Raw genomic sequence first — 26,511 nt, forward strand, 5'->3', positions numbered from 1 at the left:
CGTGAGGTGGTTAAGGTGGGCATACGCAGTAAGCCAGTTCTGACTTTGACTGACGGCCCTGAGCCCATTTTTTGAGATACTGAAGCAGCATTTTAGTGACACTGTGACCTCTAGTTTGCCATTAGCTGACTTTTATGCTACTCTACCCCACTCTGGCGAACACCCCTTTGACTACTGGCTGAGACTTAACAAAGCCCTAGAAGTGACTGAGGACTCTTTGAAAAGACAGAATAAGACTTTTGACTGTCTGTCACGTGACCTAGCCGCCATGTTTATACAGAACTGTCCCGACCCTGAACTGTCACTCATATTGAGGTGCAAGCCTATGCATCAATGGACAGTTGCTGACATTCATGAAAAGCTGGTAGAACGTGCTAAGGACCTCAGACAGACACCCAAGCAGAAAGTGAACACTGTCTTGTTTTCGCAGCACCGAGAGGTTGCTGCCCCTCTGCATAGTGTGTCTCCGGTTACTGCTAATGTGGCTGCTGTCGCACCACCCAATGTACAACCAGCTGAGTGTGCACCAGACCGCCTGGACAAAGTTATTGCTCTGCTTGAACGTGTCCTGGCGCAACAAGAACAGCAGCCCAGGCTTTTCAGTAAGTACAATGCCCGCACACAAAACCCCAAAGTCAGAGCCGGTCTGCCCTGTGCTGTGTGCGGAGATGCTGGACACACTACAGTACACCACTGCAGGTCTGACCATCTATGCTTTAGCTGTTACGCTCCTGACCACACCAGAGCTGAGTGTCCCGTTGCCACGGTCAAACCCAGAGCCACTACACAAACAGCACAGCAGCAGGAAAACTAGATGGCCTGCATGTGGTAGGGGCAAGTGTTGGGCCTGAGTTTGATTCCCCTGATACTGACATGGATGATATAGAGTCGGTGTATCAAAGTGTCTACGAAGAGAGAAACATGGGACGTACGCCAGTGATTCAAAACATACAGAGACTCAAACAAAATGATGAACTGTTCTATGAAAATGTGACACTGGGTGGAAAAGTAATGGTGTCTGCCCTGCTGGACAGCGGTTCGATGGCTTGTACCTTAAGCTCCAGTCTGGTCCCTCAGTTGTTGCAGCAGGCTGTTTTAAAAGACCCCATCCTTCAGCCCACAAACATTGTGTTAATTGGGTGTGGGGGTTCCAGAACGTTGCCCCAAGGCATGTGCGACCTCGAAATGGAAATGTACGGCTGCAGAGTAATCGTCCCTACCTTAGTTGTCAATGGCCAGAGTGATGATTTGATTGTTGGCAGTAACCTGTTGCGGTACGTGATCAGTGGACTAAAGCGGGAACTTCAGGATCAGGGCTCTGCTGTGCACGGATGCAGGAGTGATGCAGAACGTCGGCTGTTGAGTTTGATGGCTGGGATGGAAACCGAGGATGTCCCAGATGTGATTGGCACTGTCAAACTCAGGAGAGCTGTCACTTTGGAGCCGATGACTGAGCACTTGGTGTGGGCCAAACTGCAGTATGTGGACAAACGGTTTGTTGGTAGTGAAGTATTAGTGGAGCCTACAAGCTCTAAGTCCAGACCAAGAACAGTTATACTTGCTAGGTCAGTTGCTCTATTGAGGGAGGATGGTTGGCTTCCACTAAAAGTAATGAACCCATCCCACAAGCATGTCATCCTAAAACGAAATGCTAAGGTAGCTGACGTGTCTCTGTGTGAGTCAGTTGAGAGGTTTGGTGGTACTCAGTCTGTCATTGGTCAGCAAGTACAGTGTCAGAAAGCCGGTAAAACTGAGCCCAGTCTTGTGTCTGACACGTCCACCTTACCTGACCATTCCCGAGCTAAGGCACAGTGTACTGCTGCTAGTTCGCCCCAGTCTGAGTTGTGTGATCTAGGTTTGTCAGACATAGACATTGAGTCATGTGAGGTTTCTTCGAGTACAAAGCTAGGTTGGCAGAACTTATTGTAAAGTACCAGTCTATTTTCTCTAGAGACAAGTTAGATTGCGGCAAGGCCACTGGGTACCTGCACCGTATCAGAGTCACAGACGAAAAACCTTTCAGACTCCCGTGTAGGCGCATACCACCAACACAATATGAGAAACTGAGAGAGGTTTTGGATGACATGGAAGAGCGTGAGATCATTAGGAAGTCCAGCAGTGAGTTTGCGTCACCCCTGGTGATAGTCTCAAAGAAAACCGGTGACTTGAGAATATGCAATGATTTCCGCTGGCTCAATGCACGAACTGTCAAAGACGCGCATCCGCTCCCTCATCCTGCCGATGCCTTATCAGCCTTGGGTGGTAATGCCTTTTTCTCAACAATGGATCTCACTTCAGGATATTACAATGTGGAGGTTCATGAGGATGACAGGAAATATACAGCCTTCCCATCACCATTTGGTCTGTATGAATATAATAGGATGCCTCAGGGCCTTTGTAACAGTCCGGCGACGTTCATGAGGATGATGTTAGGGATCTTTGGCGATCAAAACTTCCTCAGTTTGTTGTGCTATCTGGACGATGTCCTCGTGTTCGCGCCCACTGAAAATATGGCTCTTGAACGTTTACAGATGGTCTTTCAGAGACTACAGTTACATAACCTCAAGCTCGCGCCCAAGAAATGCAACTTTCTAAGACGGTCAGTTAAGTTTCTCGGTCATATCATCAGCGCTGATGGTATTCAGTCTGACCCAGATAAAGTTGCAGCCATAACCTCTTTGACAGAAGCTGACCTTATGGAGGATGGCACTGATGTCCCATCTCAGCGCAAAGTTCGTTCGTTCCTTGGTATGGTGGTGTATTACCAGCAGTTTATTGAGGGCTGTTCTACTATAGCCAAACCACTGTTTCGACTCACATCAGGGTCGAAAAGTCCTTGCGAAAAAACCTGTGTGAAGCAGTGGCCATAGCACAATCAATGGCAACTAAACAACTTCAGCGCCACAGTGATCTGTACAACAAGAAAGTGCGTGGGGCTCCGGTGGATGTGGATGATCGAGTGTTATTAGCCAACAAGGGGGAGCGTGGAAAACGGAAGCTCGCTGATCGTTGGGAAAACACGATCTATGTCGTGATCGAGAAAAACGATGAGAGCCACACCTTTAAGATTCAGAACCCCACCAGTGGTCAGATAAAAGTTGTTCATCGTAATCTGATAATGCCAGTGAACTTCCTGCCTCTGTCTGATTCAGATTCTAATGCTCAGGAACAGGATGTTGTGTCCCTTGCATCAAGTTCAGTGGACATCAGTGTAGACAGGTCAGCAGTCACTGATGTTGCTTCGGGGTCAGTTGAGTTTCGGACAAGGGCATGGGTGTCTGAGTTACCATCAGCATCTGGCAGTGTTACGGATGCAGGAGATGGTGATCCGCTGGAAGATACTGTGCCAGATAATGTGCTGGAAGCTGGAGCTGTTGAGCAATGCAGTTCTGCCCCTTGCCCAGACCCAGAGACTGTTACATCCCCTGACTCTGTCCTGCCTACTGACCCTATGGTGACTGAAGTTGACACTGTTCCTGACCGTAGATCCCGAGCTGGACGGTTACTGAGACCAGTGTCTAGACTTATTGAAATTATGCACTAGTGACTTGCGTCGGTCTTTGGAGTTTTTGGTGTTGGAATACAGTTTTGTTTTCCATTTTTGTTTTATGAGAGGTTTGCAACATTTTTGTAATGTTGTCATTTTGAGTTTGTCATTTGAAATTATTTGACATGGGTCTAGTCTATTCTGAGGTGTATTACAGTTACATATGTATAGAATATGTAGGTGGGCATATTCTTTTTCCCTATGTGTGTAGATGGGATTTGGCCAGTCCTTTTCTCACGCTAATCTTTTTGATGGTTTTCGTAACTGGGTGTGTAGCTGTAATGGTAATTAAGTATTCCTCATTAGCATATTGGGAACAGTGGTGATTGGTTTCCTGTACTCTCGAGAATTGTGCCTGGTATTTTGTGTAATTCTAGGGGTGAATGTAACATGTTCATTATTTATAATATAATTACACAAAATTGTTCTTTTATTTGTCACTGTTTCATACCTGGCTTTTGATTTGCTGTGCTGCTTTGGTCCTCCAGCCCCTTCTTCTGTATTTTTATTTAATTTCTTCTTCGTGTGTCCCCCGGCTGCACCTGTATAAATACAAGGGTTGCGACTTCCTCTTCCCTTTTTGTAAATCCCGTGTTGGGAAGAGGTATGTTGTCCCTTTTTGTAAATCCCGTGTTGGGAAGAGATTAAACGGAGAGCGCCTCCGAACGTTCCACTGTGTTACGTGCTCCTTGTGCACCACACCGCAAGATCTACACAACGCAGAAGTACGACGGTTACACAAGTGATGGCAACATCAGGAAAAAGGAACATGAGAAACTAGAGAAGTACCAAGGGCTCAGAGAAGAGCTGGAGAAGGCCTGGAAGGTGAAGGCGACAGTGGTGCCCGTGGTCATCGGAGCACTCGGGGCAGTGACCCCCAAACTGGAGGAGTGGCTACAGCAGATCCCTGGAAGAACACCAGACATCTCGGTCCAGAAGAGTGCAGTACTGGGAACAGCAAAGATACTGCGCAGAACCCTCAAGCTCCCAGGCCTATCAATATATACCAATATAACTGATAATTACATTTTTTTTTCAAATTGAGCAAGAAAATATGTAATTTCCAGGTACCATCTTTTTTTGGATTACTAAAAAGCGACGCAACTTGAGAAACAAGTTAAAAATCTGTTTTATCGTGTAACAAACAGAATATTATTTCATCCAGATGGTTAGAAGAGTCTTTGAAGTTTCTGGAAATACCTTGAGGACAGGAAAATCTGACCCATAGCGCTGACTTGAATGTAATGTTAAAACATGGACCCATAGCGCTGACTTGAATGTAATGTTAAAACATGAGAGGCACAAACTGGGACTAATTATAAATAGGCTAATTTTGAATTTATGAACAGCTGGTGCAACAGGCTCAAGAACACGTTCTGATATAAATCCATTCATACTTTACGCTGCTCTAATAAGACATTTTTATATATATGTTATGTGATAAACTCACATCTAGAGTAGAGTACTTGTCAGAAATGTTATATTAAACATAAATCACAAAGGATAAGAGTATCTAAATCTTGAAGGTTTACACATTCACAATAGGTGTAATCTTAAATTCAGGGTATAAGAAAACACCTTGGAGATTTAATTCAGATTTTGTTTTCAGTTCTCACTGCCTCTTTCTACTTCCACTGGAAATGGACTTGTTTTCATTATGTGTCTTGACTGATCAGCCAGATGTGGATCAGATCATAATTGCGAGGTCACGGATGGTCACATGCTCACTTCTGAATATTTTCCACAGTCCTCTGACTCTCAGGGTTCAGATACAGGCTGCCTGCCTCCCCTTGTGATGCACCTTAATGCCTGATGGGGTCAGTATAGCTCACATTTAGCTTCTCTCAGTGTGATTTATAGCATGTCCCTTTGAGAAATCAGTGTCTCTTTACAGTACAGAAGAATGCATACAGACTCTGAATCACTTCCATTGTACAAGTTAAAATATGTTGAGATTTAACGTCATGAATGGTAGTTTTGCAGTAATGAAAACATCCTTCTGGTTCAGGATTTTACTGATTTGATCTGGTGCAGAATTTAAAGTGTTAACACTCAGTTATAAACACGCAAGATAATGATATTAATGTGATTTCAGGGTTACAAAATGAGCAATAAAAAACCTCAAGCCTCCTAGTTTTCCCTCCCTGTTGTGTTCACACTGTTTACTACAAGCATGAACACACTCGTGCTCCTTGTTTTGAGACACCGCTTGCTAATAATATGTTTCCCCAGCCAGTTTGTGACCTTATGCTCAGTATTATCCTGTGTCTTTTCACTGTTATGTACCTTCAATGAATCTGGCAGTCTCATTCATGTATTTATTCAACCATTCATACTCCTCACAGTGAGATTAACACATCACATAAGCTGTGAATGTTGTATCATCTTCACACCTACAGCATCTCCTGCTCCTGCATGTTTGTTTTGGGGATGTTTTTTTCCCCCTGTGCGATAGCTCCTCACCGAGCGGGTGACACTGTGATCACGGATGTCATACGACGCACGCTGTATTCTCCAAGACAGCAGAAGACTTGCTCGCCCATGTGACTACTGCCTCAAGGTTAACCTGTTACCATGGAGACAAGCCCGCCAATGAAAATTCAGCAGACGGTTGCGATGTTGACTGCAAGCTTTTTGTTTTAAGGGGTGACCTATTTTTTTTTTTCTTTCTCCCCCCCACCACAGCTACTCAGACGCAGACCCCGCTACTCTGGCACATGTGCACGTGCACACAGACATTCACACAGATTTAAAAAAAAAAACATGGGAAGGCTACTCAACCACACACACAACGCACACGTGCACATACACACTCCATGTGGAATGAGGTTGTAAGGTTGTACACAAAGAAGCAAGGGACAATAGAAGAAAAAGCAGCCTAGAGATATAAAATATTATAAGAATATTACACTTTTTAAAATCATTTGACCCTAAGACTGTAAGTGCATAGGTATGTTAAGATTTCCTTTGATAGGATGAATCTTCAGCAGCTTTTGAACAGGCTTTTGAAAAGGTTTAAATTAAAAAAGGGTCTTTGATCAGTCTGTAGTAGATGGCAAAGTGAACTCTTGGTGATATTGAGGCCTTAGAGAAGGTCGTCATCAGCGTCATAATAACTGACACTATGAGATAAAACATCTTTTTTTTAAAGTGCCACTTTATTACAAAAGTATAAACTTGACTGACATTTCATGAATAGTAATCTTGATATAAAACATTACAATCTTTTGCACTTAGCACTTAATTACACGCTTCTGAGTACAAGACCCTGTAGTCTGAATAGCAAACACACAACATTAGCTGCCACATTTAACTTAGCTGGGCTTTCCAAGAACACACCGTAGCTTCATGGCTTCAAAAACAACAAACAGAATACACTGAAGATTTACATTGCAGCTGTTTTTGCAGTTTGTGTCACAAGATAAGTCATTCCAAAACACAATTAAACATAATAGAAAAAGATAGATTTCTTGACACTGATGATATATTTATTATTCTTTCTCTTTTGTAATGTACATACACATTGCATCAACATACAGTATAATCACATTGTTTGCTGGGGATATTTGGTCAAATGAAATCATCGTTATTGTCCAGGATTGTGGATGTAATTTTGAATGTGTTATCCTCGGGGTGATGCTCTGCTACTTAGCGAACCATTTGCTTCACATTTTTATCATTTCTGCAATATTTTTAACACTGATAACAGAGAGAGGAGAGAGTGTTCATCGATGGAGTGATGATGAGACATGACGGTTGCTAATACACATCAGTTCTACTTTAGCTTTCCAAGCTGCACTATGGTGAAACCCAAGCAGATTCATTATGAGCACAAGGCAGGGACTATGTAGATGAATGGTCCACAGATATGAGTGAGGACTGAGCAGAGGACGGGGGGGTTGAGTGGACTGTCTCCACCTTTAGGACTCGAGCAGTTCTCTTTAGTCATGTTTCATCTGTACTGTGTGTGTGGCAGGCAAAGGATGAGAGAAAATTTACTCTCCTTTCTGCTGCACAGAGTCCCACTGAGCAAAAGACATCCTTAATCTAACTGGCTTTGTGCTCTACAGAGAAATAAAGCAACACACACACAAAAAAAACAACCAACAACAATAGAAAGAAAAACATTCATATAGAGGTACCACATGACAGTGCTTGATTTTTTGTTATTTGTTATTTTTTGTTTTTTTCACTTTTTTAGCATGCAACTTGTAGCAGGCAAAGTGCAGAAACAGGATCAAGAAAGTAAAACACTTCATTTACAGACGGCAGTGGAGACAGTGTTCAGTCCATGTAGGATGAAACAAAACAAGATGGAGGGAAGTATCTGGTCGGTTTTTAAATATGATGATGGTCTAAATTAGTCGAAGCTTTTAGGAGGAATGCAAAATGTGTGCAATTTTTGTTATAATACTCTCATAATTGATTCTCTTGGTCCCTGAGCTTTCAAGTATTTTGATTAGTAATTCATTCCTTTATATCATTTAAATTCCATCCTGAATCACATCTTGACCAACTACAGGGAAGGCCTGTTCATGACAGACTAAGTGCTACCAAAAGATTTCACACAATGCTGTGCCTTTTCCCCAAATAGAAGTCCTGCTAGACCAGGTAAACAACTATTTTTACCCGCTAGAATTGAGGAAGAATTTAGGCTTTTTACTTTATTGTGCTTTGCACATATGTATCAGTAAAATAGAAGTGCTACTGTTACCTACAGATTGCTCTGCAATGGTCTTGTGCTCATTTATTATTCACTACCTTTGGATTCCTTTTAAGGTTTATAGATTGGACTTCGTATTCAGCCCAGTTCATAAAAGATCAACATTACTGCCCCAAGGCCTCCGCAGCCTGTGAAAGGCATGATGTTATGACTTGAATGTAAACAGTATGTGTGGGTGAGCATGACAGGGGCTCAGCCGTCACTCCTTGTGGTGTTAGCTCAGCTCCTTGAGTTGGAAGGATAGGGGTCACAGTGCAGCCACCGCCTCAGAGCCCTGTTACATACATCTCCATGCCATCGTTGAAAGTGAAGATGGTGGTGGTGCTGGAGGTGGCGGAGCCCTGCTTCAGGTCGCCGATGCTCTCATACAGGTTCTCTCCTGGCAGCAGCAGGGCTTTGGCAGGCAGGTGCTGTAACTTGGGGGTCTGCTGCGTCGGCGGCGGCGGAGGGGGCTGCTGCTGTTGCAAGGGCTGCTGGGCTTTCTTCCTCCTTGGCCGCAGGGTGGCACACGTGTTGGGGGGCCTCTCTCGCTTCCAGGCGCCTCCACCTTCCATGTTCTCATAAGCCGGATCGCACTCCTCTGTCCCGATGGACTCATAGCAGTGGTCGTCAAGGGGCCCTCCAACTGCTTTGCCCTCCTGAAGGGCCCACGTCTGGGGTTTGACCACTACACTAAAACCCCCGTCCCGGTCTCGGTCCCGGTCACCACGACCCAAGGTCCGGAAGCCAGGATTGGCTGGGGGAGACCCCGGTACAGCTCTCTTCTTCTTTCCTGGTTTACACACCTTCGAGTACATCTCAGCCACCTGCAGTCAAACAACACATTATTGAGACCGTAAAAAAAGAAAAGGAATAGTTTGACATTTTGGGACATACGCTTATTCACTTTCTTGACAAGAGTTAAATGAGAAGATCAATATCATACTGTTGTAGGTACATTAAATATGAAGCTGGAGTCAGCAGCCGATTAGCTTAGCTTAGCCTAAAGACTGGAAACAGGGGGAAATAGTTAATCTGCCTCAGTCCAAAATCTGCCTACCAGCACCTCTAAAGCTCACTAATTAACACGTTATACTGTTTGTTTAATCCATACAACAACTGAAATGTAAAAATGACAAGTTGTGGTTTTACGGGGAGTTAAGTGCTTGTTATCGCCTGAGGTTGCCAGGCAATCAGCGGAGTCTCTAAGAAATCACTGTGCCAAAAAATAGTCTGGCACATGACCCCCTTCTTAGGCTAAGCTAATTGGCTGCTGGCTCCAGTTTAATATTTAACGGACAAAGATGTTCTTCTAACTCTCAACAGCAAAGTGAATAATCATATTTCCCAAAACATGGAATTATTCCTTTAAACTTTTTTTAAATATTGCGTCTGCTGGACAATAAAAAACATGTTTAACTTGTTTCCCAAGCTGGGACTTATTTCATATCCAGGTAGCCAGAAAGGACATATCTCCTTGCTCATGTCATTTTCAGCTACCATCTTTGTGTGAATTATGAAATAGAGTTGTAACTTGGAAAATTTGTTAAAAATCTTTTTTATGCAGTGGACCGAATTTTTTTTTTCAGCTGGATGGTTAGAGGAGTCTTTTGAGGATTCTTGAAATACCTTCAGGACTGCTATACATTTGTTAAACGACCTTCTTGGTTTTAAAAAAATCCAAGAGAGCTTAGCTCTGTGACTCAAATGCACTGGTAATACTGTACATGAGAGGCACAAACAGGCTGGATTAAATCAATTTAAAGGTCTAGTGTGTAGAATTTAGTGTTATCTAGCAGTGAAATTGCAGTCTGCAACCATTTGAATACCGCTCGCCTCACTTTCCCCTTCCAAGCGTGTAGGAGAAACTACGGTGGCCGCAAAACTCGAAAGGCCCTATCTAGAGCCAGTGCTTTGTCTGTTCTGGGCTACTGTAGAAACATGGCGGTGCAACATGGCGACCTCCTAGGAACGGGATCCATTCCATATGTAGATAAAAACGGCTTATTCTAAGGTAACGAAAACACACAATTCTTATTTTCAGGTGATTATACACTAATGAAAACATACGTAAATATAAATATATAAATATTATATTCCATTTCTGCCAATAGATTCTCCTAAATGTTGCAAACTGGACCTTTAAGAGTGATATAAATGCTGGGTCAAGCAGATACAGAATATGGATACTGTAAAAAATGTTTTGTCTAATATTAAAGCTACCTAATAGTAAATTTAAGGGGAACATTGGGAATAGGGAGCTTCAACACAGTAATTTAACAGAAAGGCTGATGCACAGACTGAAGAGTCCTCGCTCACCACAGCAGCAGACGGTTGTATATTCTCCACTGTGTGAGCACCCAACGGTCCCAGGGCTTTATTTTGGTGTATGAGCATCTCTTCATCCTCTGGAGGCTTCCAGATGTACTGCTCTCCATTGCCCATAAACATCACTTCCTGTCAACAGAACAAGAAATTACATTTGTGGCAGAGCTGCTCGCATGTTCATGCATGTCTTCTTTGAGTATTTGTGAAAATAAAAACAGCATTTTAAAACTAGACCCAGTGGGGTTCATAAAAGACAAATTAGCCACTTTAATCATGCAGAAGTGTTGTAGCACAGAGCGGGCATTAGAAATGTATTGGATGGATTTCATACAGTATTGAAAAGATTTTCCCTGGAAGTTGGAGCTTGTATCGTGAGGAGCCATGTGCTTATATTCTGGATGACTCAATTTCAGCATGTTGTGTCACGCACAAGAAAATCGGTGACGAAGAGCCCTGCGAGCAGACCGTGTACACATGTAAGCCCTGTGAACTGTGCGTGTTACTGAACTCAGGTCACAGCAGAGAGCGCGACCTCGCTTACCTCACACAGGGCTGCAAGTGCTCTCCCACTGTCACCTGGAGGGGAGCACAAAGCCTTATATCCACAGCAAAAGCAGAGAGTCTGCCTACACTCCTGCTGCTGCGAACATATGGAGGAGGTGACACTGCTCAGAGCAGAAATACCCCACTATCACCAAGAACTCTTCGACAAATAAACACAGCTCACTGCCCGGACTTCAAAGAAATGTCTACAGAAGTGCTAACATATCACAACACCATGCATGATGTAGCCGAGTGCAGAGAAAACTGCAACACTGGCACAATTACAACTGTGTAGATCCTCTGCAGCATCAACAGGAAATCTGACTGAAATACTCTCCGGATCCTGCTCGCTGTACCTGGACTACAAACTGCATATTATTATGTCATACTGATGCTGACAAAGAACTACAGAATTAAACATTTATCACAAAGACATTTGTTACACATGTCAATACAGCTAGCAACAAAAATCTGAGCCTGACAACCAGAACAAAGATCTCAGAGAGACTTTTCACACCAAACTGACACACTATGTGTGTTTAAACAAGACTAAGGCCGCCTTCAGACCGACTCTAGAGGCCAGTTCGCCGACACAGAGGGGGTGCCAACGCCAACGGCAACAACAAAAAAAACGGGGTCGTCCAGCAAAAAGATTGAACCAGGCTGAACTTGACTAAAAGTGACATCATCCGGCAAGGCGCTGCAGTGGCCAATCAAAGTGTACATTCCTGTTAGATAACCCTTTAATGTGAATGCTATATTTTTACTGCAACTGGCAATTGTCGTAACTACAGATAAAAAATGAGCCTTTAAATTTATGGATCTGTTACTCTAAGTGGACTTCATGGATTGTATTTCACATCTCACTTGTACTTGAAGCAACACACCCAACGCAGCCTTACATTTTCTTCAACACAGGGCTGTTTTCACTCTGAACGCCTGCTACGAGTCTACAGCCATGCTAGCAGCTCTTTGAGACTGTACTTAGCTAAATGGAAATGTCAGCATGCTTACAGTGATAATGCTAACGTGCTGATGTTTAACAGGTGATGTTCACCATGTTCACCATCTCAGTTTGGTGTGTTAGCATGCTAACAATTGCTAAATAGCACTAACCACAAAGTACAGCTGAGGCTGATGGGAATGTCATTTGTTTTGCAGGTATTTAGTCATAAACCAAAGTCTTGGACGAATAAAAATGTTGACCTAGATGAGAAGTCAGAGGATCACCAAGGTTATTAATAATTCATTGAGGAGGACATGAATGTCTGTAACAAATTTCATGACAATCGATCCCATGGTTGCAAGACATTTCACTAAAAACCACAAATGAGAACCTCATGGTTGCGCTAGAGAAAAGTCAGGAGATCAAAGTCAGTAGGATTTATCCTCTGGGAAACATGAATGTCTGTACTAAACTTCATGGCAATACATCCAATAGTTGAGATTAGTCTGAAGAGCTAAACCAATAGCGTGGATAATTAACTATTAGGGCCTTCCAATGAAGTCAGTGTACAAGGCATCAACTCAGTCTTAATCTACTTTGTATTATCTCATCTATTGCTCCAGTCAGACCTCTGGAGAACCACTAGGAACCCAACTTAGCTGTTAACTGCCTCTCCCCCTCCAGTCATCACTTCCCTCAGCCCATAAAACTGAATCCTGTTCACAGCTACGAAATTAAGAGATGATGCTGTCCAGGCTGATCACAAAGAAGATCTGTAGCCTTTGTTTTGAGTGGCATCAAATACAAGGTCACCAACTAGTTTACGTGTTATTTATGTGGGAATCTGGTAATATTTAAGTTACAAGTTACATGTTTTTCTGCTCTTTATCTAACGTCTTCCCATGAAAAAAATCTAATTTAATCCTTCCGCCCAAACAAATGACCTGTCACCTGAGCCCGGACAAGAAGGTCCACTTAATAGCTTTTTCTGAAGCTTTCAACTGCATCTCATGGTCTGGAAAAAGCTATTAGTAAGCGCACCTTGTCCTTTTGTAACTACTGTAATATATCCATTGTATGATTTTTTAAACTTTCATCAAAAAGTTCCCCTACCAACCTTTGGGAATGCCGGGACATTGAAGGTGTCCATGTTTCTACGGGGCAACTTCGTGCTGTGAGGGTGTGGTGGAGGAGGGGCGGGATGTGACGGCGGGGCGTGTCGTGGAGGCGGTGCCGGAGGCTCCCCCATATCTGTCCCGCTGTCCCTCTTTTGGGGTGCCTTCTCGGCCTTCCTTAGCTTCCTGACGCAGGCGTACTCGGCCGTCTCCTGAGGATGAGGTGGGGACATGACCTGGGCCTCAGGTTCGGGCAGCCCTCCTTCCACATCCCCGTCTGGGTCTGGGGGCGCTGGGGTGTTGGCGGGGACAGCCGGAGGGGCTGGAGTGTCCGTCTGCCCGGCCCTGCCTACCATGGCGTAGAGGGCATCGTCAGTACGTGTGGTGGAGGAGCGTCGGCCCACCTCAGAGTAAGTGTGCTCTCCGTCCTCTCCAGTCCCGGAGGGGATCTGGGGAAGCTGCCTGCCTTGAGAACGAAGGTCAGAGTTAGACCGGCGGCTGAGCAGCAGCAGAAGGTCCATGCTGGCTGGACGTTTCTTTTTAGATGCCTCTGCCCACCATAAAACAGAATTCACATACGTTTACTCCTCTTGCACTGGACAGTTCAACAAACATTTGCGAACATGAATAAATCTCTCGCTGTTAAGAGAAAAATCTGGAGCTGACAGTAAACTGGGAGCTGACATAGATGTTTGAGAAAATGCATCCAAATTGACTTAATTCCAATGTAGTGGAAGCAGGACAAATATGAAGCAGGACATATGCTTATATTTCTTCAAACCCTCTCAGGCTACTGTCACAGTGCCCACAATAACAGTTCCCTGTTGACTGTCAGCAACGGAGCTCCAGGACTTGTCTTGGCTCTCTGATTTCTGTCTTTGAGAGAGATGCATGTTCATAAATCAAGATTGAACAGTCTAGTGGAATAAGGCTGAGCTGTAAATGTAATGTGAATTTTGTATTCAAATTTCTCTTCTAAAGTGTCCTTAAATTCTATTACAGAGAGGTTTTGTATGAATTTAGGGCCAGATCAGAATGAAGAAAAGTGCGAGGTGACGCTTTTATTGATCAAAGATCGGCGCGGATGTTAAACATTTACCTAAATGTTTATTTGCATTATTACGGGTTGGTTGTGTTGTGTTACAGTTACATTTATTTGTGGATGATTGTTCCATTTATGTATTTACTTGTCATGCTATCGATCTGCTGCTAAATATTCCAATTGATTTTCCATTTTTTCCATTTCAAGGACTGCATTGATTCTGTTGGGTGAAAACCTTATATCTCCACTGTCTGTGTTTTTTATGCTCTCAAATAAGATTAAAAAAAATTCCATGCTCATGTGGTTGAACAATTTTCCCCTGCAGCTCAGAAAATTCCCCACAAAATCCTTTCGATGATGCCAAAAGTGCTTTGTCATGCAGCTAAAACAAGACCGGGCTGTTTAGTTCCAGAAGAGCTGATATTTAGGGGATACAAGGTTTTCACCAGACAACAGTGAGGTACTGTTTACAGAGCACACAGGTCAGGATTTGTATGTGAACGATGTACTCACTTTTGCCATTGCAGTTCATCTTGTTCATCTCAGTGTCTGATTTACTGATGGACCGCAGCTTCGACTGCCTGAGTATACCCTGACAACACGCACACACACACACACACACACACACACACACACACACACACAGGGCCAGTTAAACACTAATTAAGACTGAAGAGATGTCCTCTGAATGATATTGTTCCCTGGTGAATTAAGTTGCTTCAGCTACCTCTGCTGCAACACAAACAAAACACGGAGGAGAGTGTTGCTTGATACCTACCATGTCCATGAGACGGTGTTTTCCACCCTCGCCGGGAACATTGTGTGTCTTCCCCTTCCTGTGGTAAACACAACCGCTCTGTCACACAGGTTGACACTTACTACAGTGTGGAGTTCTGTGTGTGTGTGCATGCGCAGAGTTTGAGTCATTGTCCCTGTGTGTCTGAGTCATCTTATGACTGTGCATGTGTGTGTGTGTGTGTGTATATTTGCATATGTGCGTGCAAGTGGTGTAGAGTAACTAAGTACAATTATTCATGTACTGTACTTAAGTACAACTTTGAGGTACTTTACTTGAGGTACTTGAGTATTTCTATTTTGTGCTACTTTATACTTCTACTCCACTACAAGTCAGAGGGAAATATTTTTACGTCACTACATTTATTTTAACGCTATAGTTACTGGTTACTTTTCAGATTAATATTTTCCATAAAAAAATCATATGATAAGCTTATAAAATACAATTAATTGTTAAAGGTTAAACCAGTGGTTCTGAGTTCTTTGGATTGAGACCTCTTATGAAAAATCAGTCGGGGCCCCTAGTCACGTTTCAGATGTCTATGAGTTGTTAGCCATGAGTAATTTCTTGTCTGAACTTCAGAAGAGGTCAAATTATCCAATATTTCACAAAATAATCAAATACAAATTTGTGTATCAGAACTTTGTCTTTTCTTCTTTCCTCTCCCATCAACCATCTCACGACCCCTCAGATTTATGTCTTGGCTCTTTGGAGGGGCTCAACCCTTAGGTTTGGAAGTGGACTAAACTACCTAAATGTATATTACTTAGGTAAAACTAGCTCCACCTCGAGCAGCTACAACAATAAAATGCTGTTTACACATTGATGCAGCAGTAATAACAGTCTCATAATCTCATCTATAATAATATATCAGTCACAGGCGACATTTTACTGCAGTACCTTTACTTTGAGTACATTTTGCTGATAATACTTCTGTAAGTAAGATTTCGAATGCAGGACTTTTACTTGCAGTATTTTTACATTGTTGTATTGGTACTTTTACTTAAGTAAAGGACCTGATTACTTCTTCCACTACTTGTGCGTGGATGTGTAAATATTCAGTGGCTTGCAAATGCAAGTGAGCACATGTGTGTATCCGTGTGTGTGTGTGTGTGTGTGTGTGTGTGTGTATGTGTGTGTGGTCATAAGTGCATGCACAGTGCCTGCTCTCACCTCTGGCAGCCCACGCAGAGCACCACGATGAGGATCGTGACAACAAAGGCTGAGGCAGCAGCGATAGCACCCAGCAGCAGGACCTTGCCGTAGGGAGGAGCCGTGAAGTTCAGCCCGTCCTGCATGGAGGCCATGTGGGAGCGCTGGCGCTCACTTGCTCTCACACACACTCACACTCACACCCTTACAACTCATGCACGCAGGGAAGTGCCACGGTCTCACTGGGATCTGCAGCGAGAAGGCACAGAGTGGTGCTTAATTACAAAATTATCTAACCTTTACAAAGCATTAAGTAGGTTAACAAAGCAGCGGAACCATAAGTAAAATATTCACGCTGCAAAAAGCAGAAGGGAAGCAGCAGTTTGAAAAGAGGGAAAGTGAGAATTCCTGTCCAGCACTGAAGCAGTGAAGTGAACAGATATTATGCCTCCGGCATGTGCTTCTGCTTTACCTTGTTTAAGGGATTACTGAGCTTTGTGTGCCACACTTACATAGACATCAACAGCACACCTGCTCACCAGCAAAGATTTTCAGGTATCTAAGTCTACATAAGATAAAAGTGAGCTAATAATCCACCAATCATACATTTAACAAACTGAAATAAACCAGAAGAAATTCTATATCCGAACACAATTCCCTGAGAATCTACTGCAGATCTGCTTTTCAGGTAGCAGCTACAATGCATATGGGTAAATACAAATGTCCTATGTTTTTAACGATTCGAACACAAACAAACATACATATTGAGAAGGTACGATGAGTCACGGCAAAGCTGAACATGCCAGCAGGCAGAGTAACCTGAAACACTGAAGGAGACAAGTATGAAAGCAGAGCAAGCAGACAAAAACATCTTTCTTGCGTCTCTACTCCTTGCTGCTTGCCAGACAATTTCACATTTGGCAGCGTAATATGTTTGAAATAAACAATAAAAACACGGAGCCATAACAAAAAGACCAAACAACAAGCCTGTTCTAATCTCTGTCAAATCGTGCCATCTGTCTCCTGTGACAGTGTGTTTTCATGTGTGTTTGTCACTTGTCCATCAGCAACAACAAGACTGAATGGCAGACTGCAGGAAAATATTCCGCCTGGTTTTGTCCACAGTCTTGTTTAACTAAAGTTTCAGGATGATAAACCTAATACCTAACTGTCCAAATGTCTCTCGTGTATTTATTCAGTTTATAGCTTCATATTTTCTTCCAAACGAAACACTCTTGGATGGATCTTGTACTTTTAGACAAACTCCTCCTCAATCCTCCTCACTAATGATCAAATCTGACACTTTGAACAACGTGCGTTAGTATTGGATTCCACAAAGATCCTTTCCTTCCAGACAGAATTTAATCTTCACAGTCCAAAGTACTTTAACAATTTGTCTGTAGTCTTGGTGAACAAAGTGTATCTTTTCTGACAGTTTGCCAAAGCCTTGGACACCACAAGACTGTTTTTTAGCTGGTTTTAAGGGGAAACCACCGCATTAGTGGGCGTTTCTGAAGCCAACATGTCAATCTGAAGCAGCTCAAATAATCTAGTTTTAGCATTGCAGTAGAGATCTGTAAAGCTAGTGAGGCCTAATAAAGATTCAAGCAACCCAAGCATGAAATACTGCTACGCCTCTTCTTCACTAAAATCATCGATTTGTGACTTTGTAATTTGGTTAAACTTAATTAGGGGTTCATTATGTTTTGGTAACAAATCACCAGATAGATCCCACTAAAATTACACCAAAGTTATACAAATTACCCAGATTGTAGTACACTGGTCTGCTGTTGAGTTTTGCGCCAGTCCTGCAAAACATACTTTTGCTATGTAGTCCATTTTCTGTCACCCAAGTGTGCCCATATTAACATATATATGTATATTATTATATATATATAATAACATATTATATATGTATAATATATATATTATATATATTATACATATATATATATATATGCATATATATGTATGTATACATAAAAGATTCTCTGGAGTCTGAAAGTCACTGATTATTGAAAACAGGCCTATATTTTGAACACCATCTTCTACAGTAGTAAAACACTTCTGTCTGTCTTGCCAATATATTCTCCGAATCTCGCCAAGACTGGCAGCATGTGCACTATGCCCATCAGATTTGCAATGCCAAATCTGGCACACATCTGACCAAATGTAGCTTTTTAATTTTCTAAAACAGCCATTTTCTAAAAATCTCCTACACCACTGATCCCATCTCCTCCAAATATGACATGCATCATCTCTGGACTCCCATGACTTCAGATAAATCACACACAGCATTAGATACATGGGTTGCTACATAAATGTTTACTGTTTTGACCATCTACTGTATGACAAAACAAAGAGTCTACAGCCATGCTAACGGCTCTGTGAGGCTGTACTTGAGCTAAATGCTAACATGCTGATGTTTAGCAGGTATAATTTTCACCATCTTAGTTTAGCATTACCATGTTAACATTTGCTAATAAGCACTAAACACAAAGTACAGCTGGGGCTGATTAGTTTTGCAGGTCATTAACCAATGTATTGGACAAATATGCTAGATGGGGATCACCAAATCGGTCGGCTTCATCCTCTTGGGACCATGAATGTCTGTACAAAATTCTTTCAAATAGTTGTGATATTTTAGTCTAACCAAAGTGGTGGACTGATCACTCTCTCTAGAGCCACGCCCGAGCATAGCTAAAGAGAGGAAAGTGTCTGTTTACCACAGCCGACGTGCACCATAGAGGTGCTCATGGCTACGTTTTGAAAAAGCTCACAAGTCCTGTTCGCATGAAATTTGACACAAAACATTAGACTTTGATTTGACTTTTAGGCAAAGTGTTACCAAGGATTTTACTGTTCAGACATTAAGAAGAGAAAAAAAAGAAGCTGTAGCTGCTTCACGATCAAAATCTCACAGATCATCACTGGTGGGATTTTTTTTACCGTGAAGCAGCTGCAGGAAGTCTTATGTTATTGTTAACAGGAGTTAGCTCTGAAGCTCCATCTGCAAGGATAAAGACAGCAGATCGGTAAACAGCAAGTACGACATATCTCATATGGTGAGACTTTTTAAAACTGGCGCCTTCCCTCAAGCCGCCTCCATGAGTGACATTAAAGTCCAAGTGAAATCATATTTAGTCATCCCTTTTTGTAGTCAAACATTATGTCAGCATGACATAATTACACATATAATGTGTTGCTAATAGTTTTTATTGTTAAAAGGAAGAAAAGGGTCTATGGGGAAATATCAGAAACGCTCTTTTTCGTCTCAGCCGGCTGGAAGGGGCGTGTCTGTGTTTGATTGACAGCAGCTAGCAGGCTGAGCCCCAGCAGGGGAACTAGAGACAAAGTAAACAAACTTGCGCTGTAGTTACATGTCATTGGCTGACAGCTTGTAGTTAGTGGTATTGAAGAGTAAGGACCACACCAGCATCAAACCGGACAGAAGTGACATTTGCATGTGCATTTACATGCTGCTTAATGTGCTGCAGCTGAGCAGCTAATTAGTTATCTAGCCTGCAAACTGACATCAGCGGTGCACTTTTCCCCGGTGAATGTTTAATTGGTCGTACGTTCAACAAGCTAAGGTTTAGGACAAGACGTGTGTTCATGTTTGTAAGTTATATAAGAAGGAGACTTCAGCAGGATAGTCGGTAGCTCTTGTGTAGCAGGCTGCTGTCTGGCTCAGCGCTGATGTTACTGTTTTACGCAAGATTTGATTGGCTGTATCGAAATAAGGTCTCCATCTATGTAGGCGGATACTGGAGCGGTATTCTGTCGAATAAATGCAAAACTAGGGGGCGCCATCATGAATCCAAAAAATACAAAATAGAAGAACACAGGACAAGTGATTTACAGAGCTGATATGTATGCTGTAGTACACAAATGTTTTATTTTATTTTCAGTTGGACTTTAACTGAAAATAACACAGCTCAGTAGAGGGCGCGGTCTGTTATAACCATAATATCACTGGTCAGCGCAGAAAAGTCCCCGCTGTTAAGATGCAACAACCTGCACTGGCCCTTTTTAATGTTGAAGTTTTATCCATGTAGAATTGTTTTCCCTTTTATTTTCTTCTCTGTGAAAGTATTCAGAGTATATTATTTGACTGACTTTACTACCGTACTGAAGGTATCTGCTTTTCTATTAAAACAGACAGAGTAAAGACGGGACCGGAGTTTATCAGGCTCTGCAGCGTAGAAGTTTTGTAGACTTTGGTCTAATTTGCATTTCTTTTAGTAGATCCAGCCATGAACCCAACTGTTCTCAGCATGAAATCCAATTTGCACCAAATTTCACACACAGACGTCTCGCAGGTTCTTTGCAAGCTGCTTGTAGTTTTCTTTGTAAGTTCAGGGCGTCCTGACCAGAGAGCAACTGCTTTGTTTCCTCATTCAAATTAACCACGTTAATTACTATTAATATGATCTATCAATAAGTCATATTTTCCAACAGTGGATATCCAACATAATTACATATTTCTTTGAGCATGTCTTAAGAAAATGATTGCAGCAGGTAACATGTTTTCCCAGCATGTCTATCAAAATTATTTGGTGTATTTTAACAGCAGCCAGCAAACATGTCAAAGCAGATACCTGCTTTTAATGCCACTAATTCACCCACCAGTGCTTCACCTTTAACAGAAGACTACCTGAGTGAGTAGTCTGAAATATTACGTTGGATTTAAAGAACCATATGCACCTATGAGGAAACAATCATTTAAATTACAGTTGCAACAGTGTCAGTGTAATTATATCTGTGCTGATTTGACAACAGAGCCGAGGAGTAGAGATGGAGAGGGTAATGAGAGAGAAGAAAGGGGAAAGGTGTAGGTGTGGAGGAAAAGAAAGGAGAGAGAGGAGGGGAGGAAGACATGCGTGGGAGTCCTGTGGCAGGTGTTTGAATACGCTGAAAGAAAGATGAGAAGAGGCTGTCACATTTCCCAAAAAGGTTTCCCGGCCTTCCTCCCCTTCCTTTCCCTTCCCTGTCTCACTGAGTGTGTCCACACCTCCCCACCCATTCTTCTCTGCCTCTATCCCCCTGCCTCTGCCTGCGGTGTTCAGCCAGAGTGACGCCTCAGCACTGCAGTGTAATCTCTGGCCCTAGAGCTGCCTCGTCAGAGCCAGCCAATTGGACGTAGCGCTCAGAGCAAGAGCAAGAAATGGCCCTCCCCCGGCTGCTTTTCTGCTAAACAAAGCCCCTCTTCCTCAGACACAGATCCCCCATGCGCGCTCAGTGTGCTCGTTACAAACTACCAGCGAATACCTGCAGGTGCAGATTTGCCAGGTGTTGCCCTGACCATATTTCACAAACCAGAAGGCTACTTATACTGAGAAGGTGCCATATGTGGCGAGGAAACTGGAGTATCATCAATCATTAATATCTGGTTTCTTTACTGAATTACATGCATTGTATGTAAAGAAATAAAAGTTAAGTCTTTACCTTTGGGAACAGTATATGCAACAAAATATCAGCAGATGAAGACTGTAAGATGTGTTTGAAAGCTTTAAAAGCTAGTAAGTGGACCATTGATCTTAGATTATTTTGCTCCATAGAAAAAAATACAGATGTCTCTTTTTTCCTTCTATATTTTCTTCTCTTCTTGAGTCAGTGAACACACAGGAGACTAGGACTGCTAACGATTGATTAATCTGCCAGTTATTTTTTCAATTAATCGTTTGGTCTATAAAACACCAGAGAGCAGTGAAAAATGGCCGTCACAGTTTCCTAAAGCCCAAAGCGAATGTTGTCAGAACATAAAACATGTAAAAAATATAGAATTTAGCAGCAAATCCTCACGAATGACAACCTGGAACTGATGAATGTTTGGCATTTTTACTTTGAAAATGACTTCAACGAGTAATCGACTATCAAATAGGTGCAGGTTATTTTTCTGACGATCGACTAATTGATTAATCAACTAATCATTGCAGCTCTACAGGACACATTATTGGTGAATGAATGTATGAAAGTTTGGGTCGCAACAGCCGCAATGTGGATGACCGTAGAGCTGCTGCTGATGATGATTAGTCGACTAACTGATTAGTCGATTGCTAGAAAATTAATTGGCAAATACTTTGATGATTGATTAATTATTTAAGTCATTTTTCAAGCTGAATTGCTAAAAATCTGATAGGGCTTCAACTAACAGTTATTTTCATTATTGATTGATCTGTTAATTTTCATGATTAATCGATGAATCTAGTCCATAAATCGTCAGAAAATAGTGAAAAAACGCCTGTCACAAGTTTCCAGAGCCCAAAGTGACATCTTCTCATTGCTTTACCCCAAAGATATTCAGTTTACAAAGATATAAAACAGAGGAAAGCAGAACATCCTCACATTGAAGCTGGAGCCAGAGGATGGATGATGTTTTTTTTGTTTGAAAAACGACTTAAGCAATGAATCGATTATCAAAATAGTTGCCAATGATTTTTCTTTTGATCGACTAATCGATTTATCGACTAACTGTTTCAGCTCTAAAATCTGATGATCCAGCTTCTCAAATTGAGAAGCTGGATCAGAAGTAAGAAGTGAGAATTTGCTGCGTTTCCTCGCCTTAAATTATAGTAAAGTGATTCTCGTTGGATTGTGAACTGTTGCAAGACGTTTGAAGACATCACCTTGGGCTCTGTGATGGAGATTTTTCACTGATGTTTTTTGGTGTTTTATTGATCAATAGATTAATCGATGAATCGAGAAAATTAACCATTAATTGAAGTCCTATAGATGACTGAACGAATGACAAAAACATATCACCTTAACTTGGATCTTATCAACATTTAAATGTCTTTAAAAGAAGTGTGAAACATGCTAGGTGACACAACTGGCCAATCACAACATCAGATCATATTTTATAGGCAAAATTTAACAGAAAAACTACACATAATTTCATCTTTTTTAAACAAAACAAATGCTCATACTCTAACTGCTTCAAACAATAAAGAAAATGTTCATAGTTTCTGCCTACAGCGCCTGAAGAGGCAAAAAAGTCAAACAAGGAATTGTGGTGTAATCCTCATAAAAATGCATTTTGTAGGAACATATTTAGCCCTACAGTGTTGCAATAAATATCAGTAGGCTTTCCGTTTTCTAGGAACATGCACTGCATTTACGTGTGTTCATTATTATTAATACTGGAGCTCCTTTCCACAAACCCAGCCAGCCTGCCAGCAGTGGCCTCTCTGCCGAATCTGCTCAGGTTTTGATAAACCACCTGGGAGTTCATGTGGAGCAAAAAAACCTCACCCTCTGTGTGACACAAATAACATCAATGTGTGTGTGCGTGTGTGTGTGTGCGTGTGTGGGGTGGGGTGGGCTGCTATTGTGTGAGAATGTGAATTAGGTCAAATGTTTGCTTGCAACAACGATTAACCATGCCCCTGTGAGGAAGAAAAGCTGAGGCTCTGTCTTTATCTGTGCAACGCTGCCTCTGATACAAACACCGCCTGACATTATTCACAGCAAATGAAAGAATAATTATAATGACTTGTGATCACATGATTCCCATCCTTTCCAGCAGCTTTGACAGAGTGAGGGACCTTGAAACAGGCGGAACAACATCAGAGATGCTGAAAGTTAAAAAGGAAATTCATCATCATGTTTTTGCACTGTCTATTTTGTACAATAAAGAAATCCTCCATGAAGGGCTTATGTGTATCTGGGGAGGTATGTGGCTCATGATGGCACCCACTCAGCAGGCATCAATCACACACTGAGGGTGATGGTTCGGCTCGCCGCGCCTCTGGGCTCTGACACCTCAAACTGCAGTGATGCTGGTGACAACAGGTTACAAACCACGTCTCAAATGATGCCGGCTGAGACAGGAAAACTATGCAGGGTGTGAACCCGTAATTGAGGGTAAAAAAATTAAAAAAAAAAAAAAAAAAGGTCACAGAAAAGGAAGAATTTCAGGCTGATGCTGTGTGCTTTTATCATGGTTTTTGTTTCATTAAGCCTGTAGCGCCAGATATTTTTTTTTTACTCCTTTTCTTCTCTAATCATCAAAGCGTTTCCGATTCATTTCCAGATCAAAGTGAGGATGATAAAAGATGTTGTGTCCCTGAGGTCAGCTGGCAACTTACACGACAAAGCCAGTTCCCCCACACACCCCTATTTATGAGTAGCTGAAGGAGGGAGGAGGTAGAGAGGGGTGGGGGGTGCAAATGTTAACGGAAGGTCTAACGTTAATTATCTTTATGCTTCACAGTCGGCAGGGATGTTACGCAGAAAAAACGCGTGATTGGAGGCTCCCTGCGCCTTCCTCTCACCAAATCACATTGAAGTTCTCTGATGAATCCGTTCATTTGGGTCTTAAATCACAAAAAGGCAATGCAGTAACGCTGAGGTGGGTGCACACGTGTCTGTGTGTTAAATTTATGACCAGTGGAGATGAAGAAGACAAAAAAAAACAGGGCGACACAAAGAAAAACAGGCAAAGCGGTAGGCTGCATATCCTGGATGAATAAAAGATGCTGTGTGCCAATTGCGTGTGCAGCTTATCGAGCTGAATCTATAGGCACATATGAATGACACCCCCCCACCACCACCACCACCACCCTCCCTCCAGCCTGTCACATAGCCACGGGCACAGAGCATTGCGCTATAGCATCCCTGTACTCACTCAGCTCAGAGATTTTGGGAGGCGCAGCATCAACCCTGGTCGCTTCCTTCTGCTTCCACTCGGACCAGGCGCTCCCCGCGAGCATAATCAATCAAAGGCGATAACTCGGCTTTCTTGGGCTTCAGAAAACACGAATGCAGCATATTGCATGTGACATCCTCTGAGAGCCCGCTGACCCCCTTGTGCGCCCTGTCCGCGCTCCTCTGCTCCCCAGCCAGAAGGGAGGCTGGGAAGTGTCTGACCTGCCTATCTGCTGCTGCCGCTGCTGCTTCTGCCGCCGCCGCCGCCGCTGTATCTCCAGTATTATCTCCAAGTGCCAGGTTTCTCCTCCACAGTCCCTCAAGCCCCCTCCATCTGTACTCGCATCCCCTCGGCTCAGCTACTGTGCTTCCATGTGACACAGGCAGAGCTGGAGACCCCCCAATTTTTGAATTTGTCTTTTGATTCTACCGTCCTCCCTCGGAAGGACGGGGAAGTGCGGGTGTAGCGTCTAATGAATGGGCTGAATCCGGTTTAGGAGGATTTTTCAGTCCCTGCTAAAGGTGCAAGAGGCTCTTGTTAATTTCAGTGGCAGATAAGGGGCCATTTAGAGTCTGTATACTGCCATTGGGACACCGAGGGTCTAAATTACACTTTTGCGCAAGGAATATAAAGTGAAAGTGACCTGTTGTTATAATGTGTTTTAAATGTTTTACTTTCCTCTGAAGATTTTCTGAAACATATGTATGAGACCAGCTTATGATATATTGACACTGACTTTATTGGGCTGACCAAAGAAGAAGAGTTAGTCAAAGAAAGCAAAACAGGTCAAACTGTTGCTGTGTTGGAGCCTTTTTCTTAATCTCTTTAAATATGGGGGTGAGTTTATAGTGAAACTGCATTGGATAAATATAAACTTTACTGCAAGCTCATGACCCCCATAAGCGCCTCTGCCACTAATAACCCAGTGTGACAACATATTACATGTTTGCCTTTTCCACTTTAATGAAAGTTGAACCAAATGCAGGTGAACTGAGAAATACTAACATCATAATTTCTTGTCTTATTTATCTATGACTCTATTTTAAATGTTGTCGAAATATAACAGTATTCCAGTAAAGTCTTGTTCTTTAGTTTGTTTTAACCTTGCCACTCTCACACACCTTTGAAGCCTATACCTCCACCACTCTACCACCACCTACTGGCTCTTCCAAGCACTGAAGAGGAGCAACCACCTATCAGGGTGCAGAAGACGGTGTTGCTGTATGAGGGTCAATCCATGCAACAGTAAAGGCGAAACAGAGAAGGATCTTCTGAGAGAGGGCCCCTGAAGGGTCACAATACAGACTGTCCTGCCAAGAAAAACGACAGCATCAATCGTTTCAGCCAAAGACCGATGGCGACACATAGGCCTAACGTCAGGAATTATGAAGCTCTTCTGTCAGGAGCGAAAAGAGGAAGTAGTGTGATGTTGTCAAGGGCATATCAAGTGGGGGGACTGGGGGTCCTTCCCCCAGGAAATTTTGAGTGTCAAACACTTAATTTCCTGCTTTCTGGTGAATTTTTATGCACCAATTTGTGCCTTTATGGTGGAAATATCTGTATTTATGTAAAGGAAAATCCAGGCTCCAGGTGACAATTCAAAATATAATTGAATATAATGCAGTAAGGCTCTCAGGCTTTCTGTATTAATTAGCAAACTAGCGAACAACACTACTAAAAGTAAACTTGA

General features: G+C 42.5%; 1 protein-coding gene across 2 annotated transcripts; it reads right to left on the minus strand.

Moving 5' to 3' along the window:
• Positions 1-6,684: 6,684 nt before the first annotated feature.
• Positions 6,685-25,286, minus strand: si:dkey-70p6.1 (uncharacterized protein LOC570575 homolog). Of its 2 annotated transcripts, none has more exons than XM_044211545.1 (7): positions 24,801-25,286; positions 16,193-16,420; positions 15,002-15,059; positions 14,737-14,815; positions 13,184-13,731; positions 10,569-10,706; positions 6,685-9,076 (listed from the first exon to the last, which is right to left on the minus strand). In XM_044211545.1, exons 2-7 carry the CDS (start codon positions 16,324-16,326, stop codon positions 8,537-8,539), a joined length of 1,497 nt encoding a protein of 498 aa, XP_044067480.1. In that variant the 5' UTR covers positions 16,327-16,420; positions 24,801-25,286; the 3' UTR covers positions 6,685-8,536. The 2 variants fall into 2 exon arrangements, with proteins under 2 accessions (XP_044067480.1, XP_044067481.1); XM_044211546.1 differs by having other exon boundaries at positions 13,184-13,647; positions 24,801-25,272.
• Positions 25,287-26,511: the final 1,225 nt, after the last annotated feature.

Source organism: Siniperca chuatsi, linkage group LG10 (genome assembly GCF_020085105.1).
Source record: "Siniperca chuatsi isolate FFG_IHB_CAS linkage group LG10, ASM2008510v1, whole genome shotgun sequence".
NCBI lineage: Eukaryota > Metazoa > Chordata > Actinopteri > Centrarchiformes > Sinipercidae > Siniperca > Siniperca chuatsi.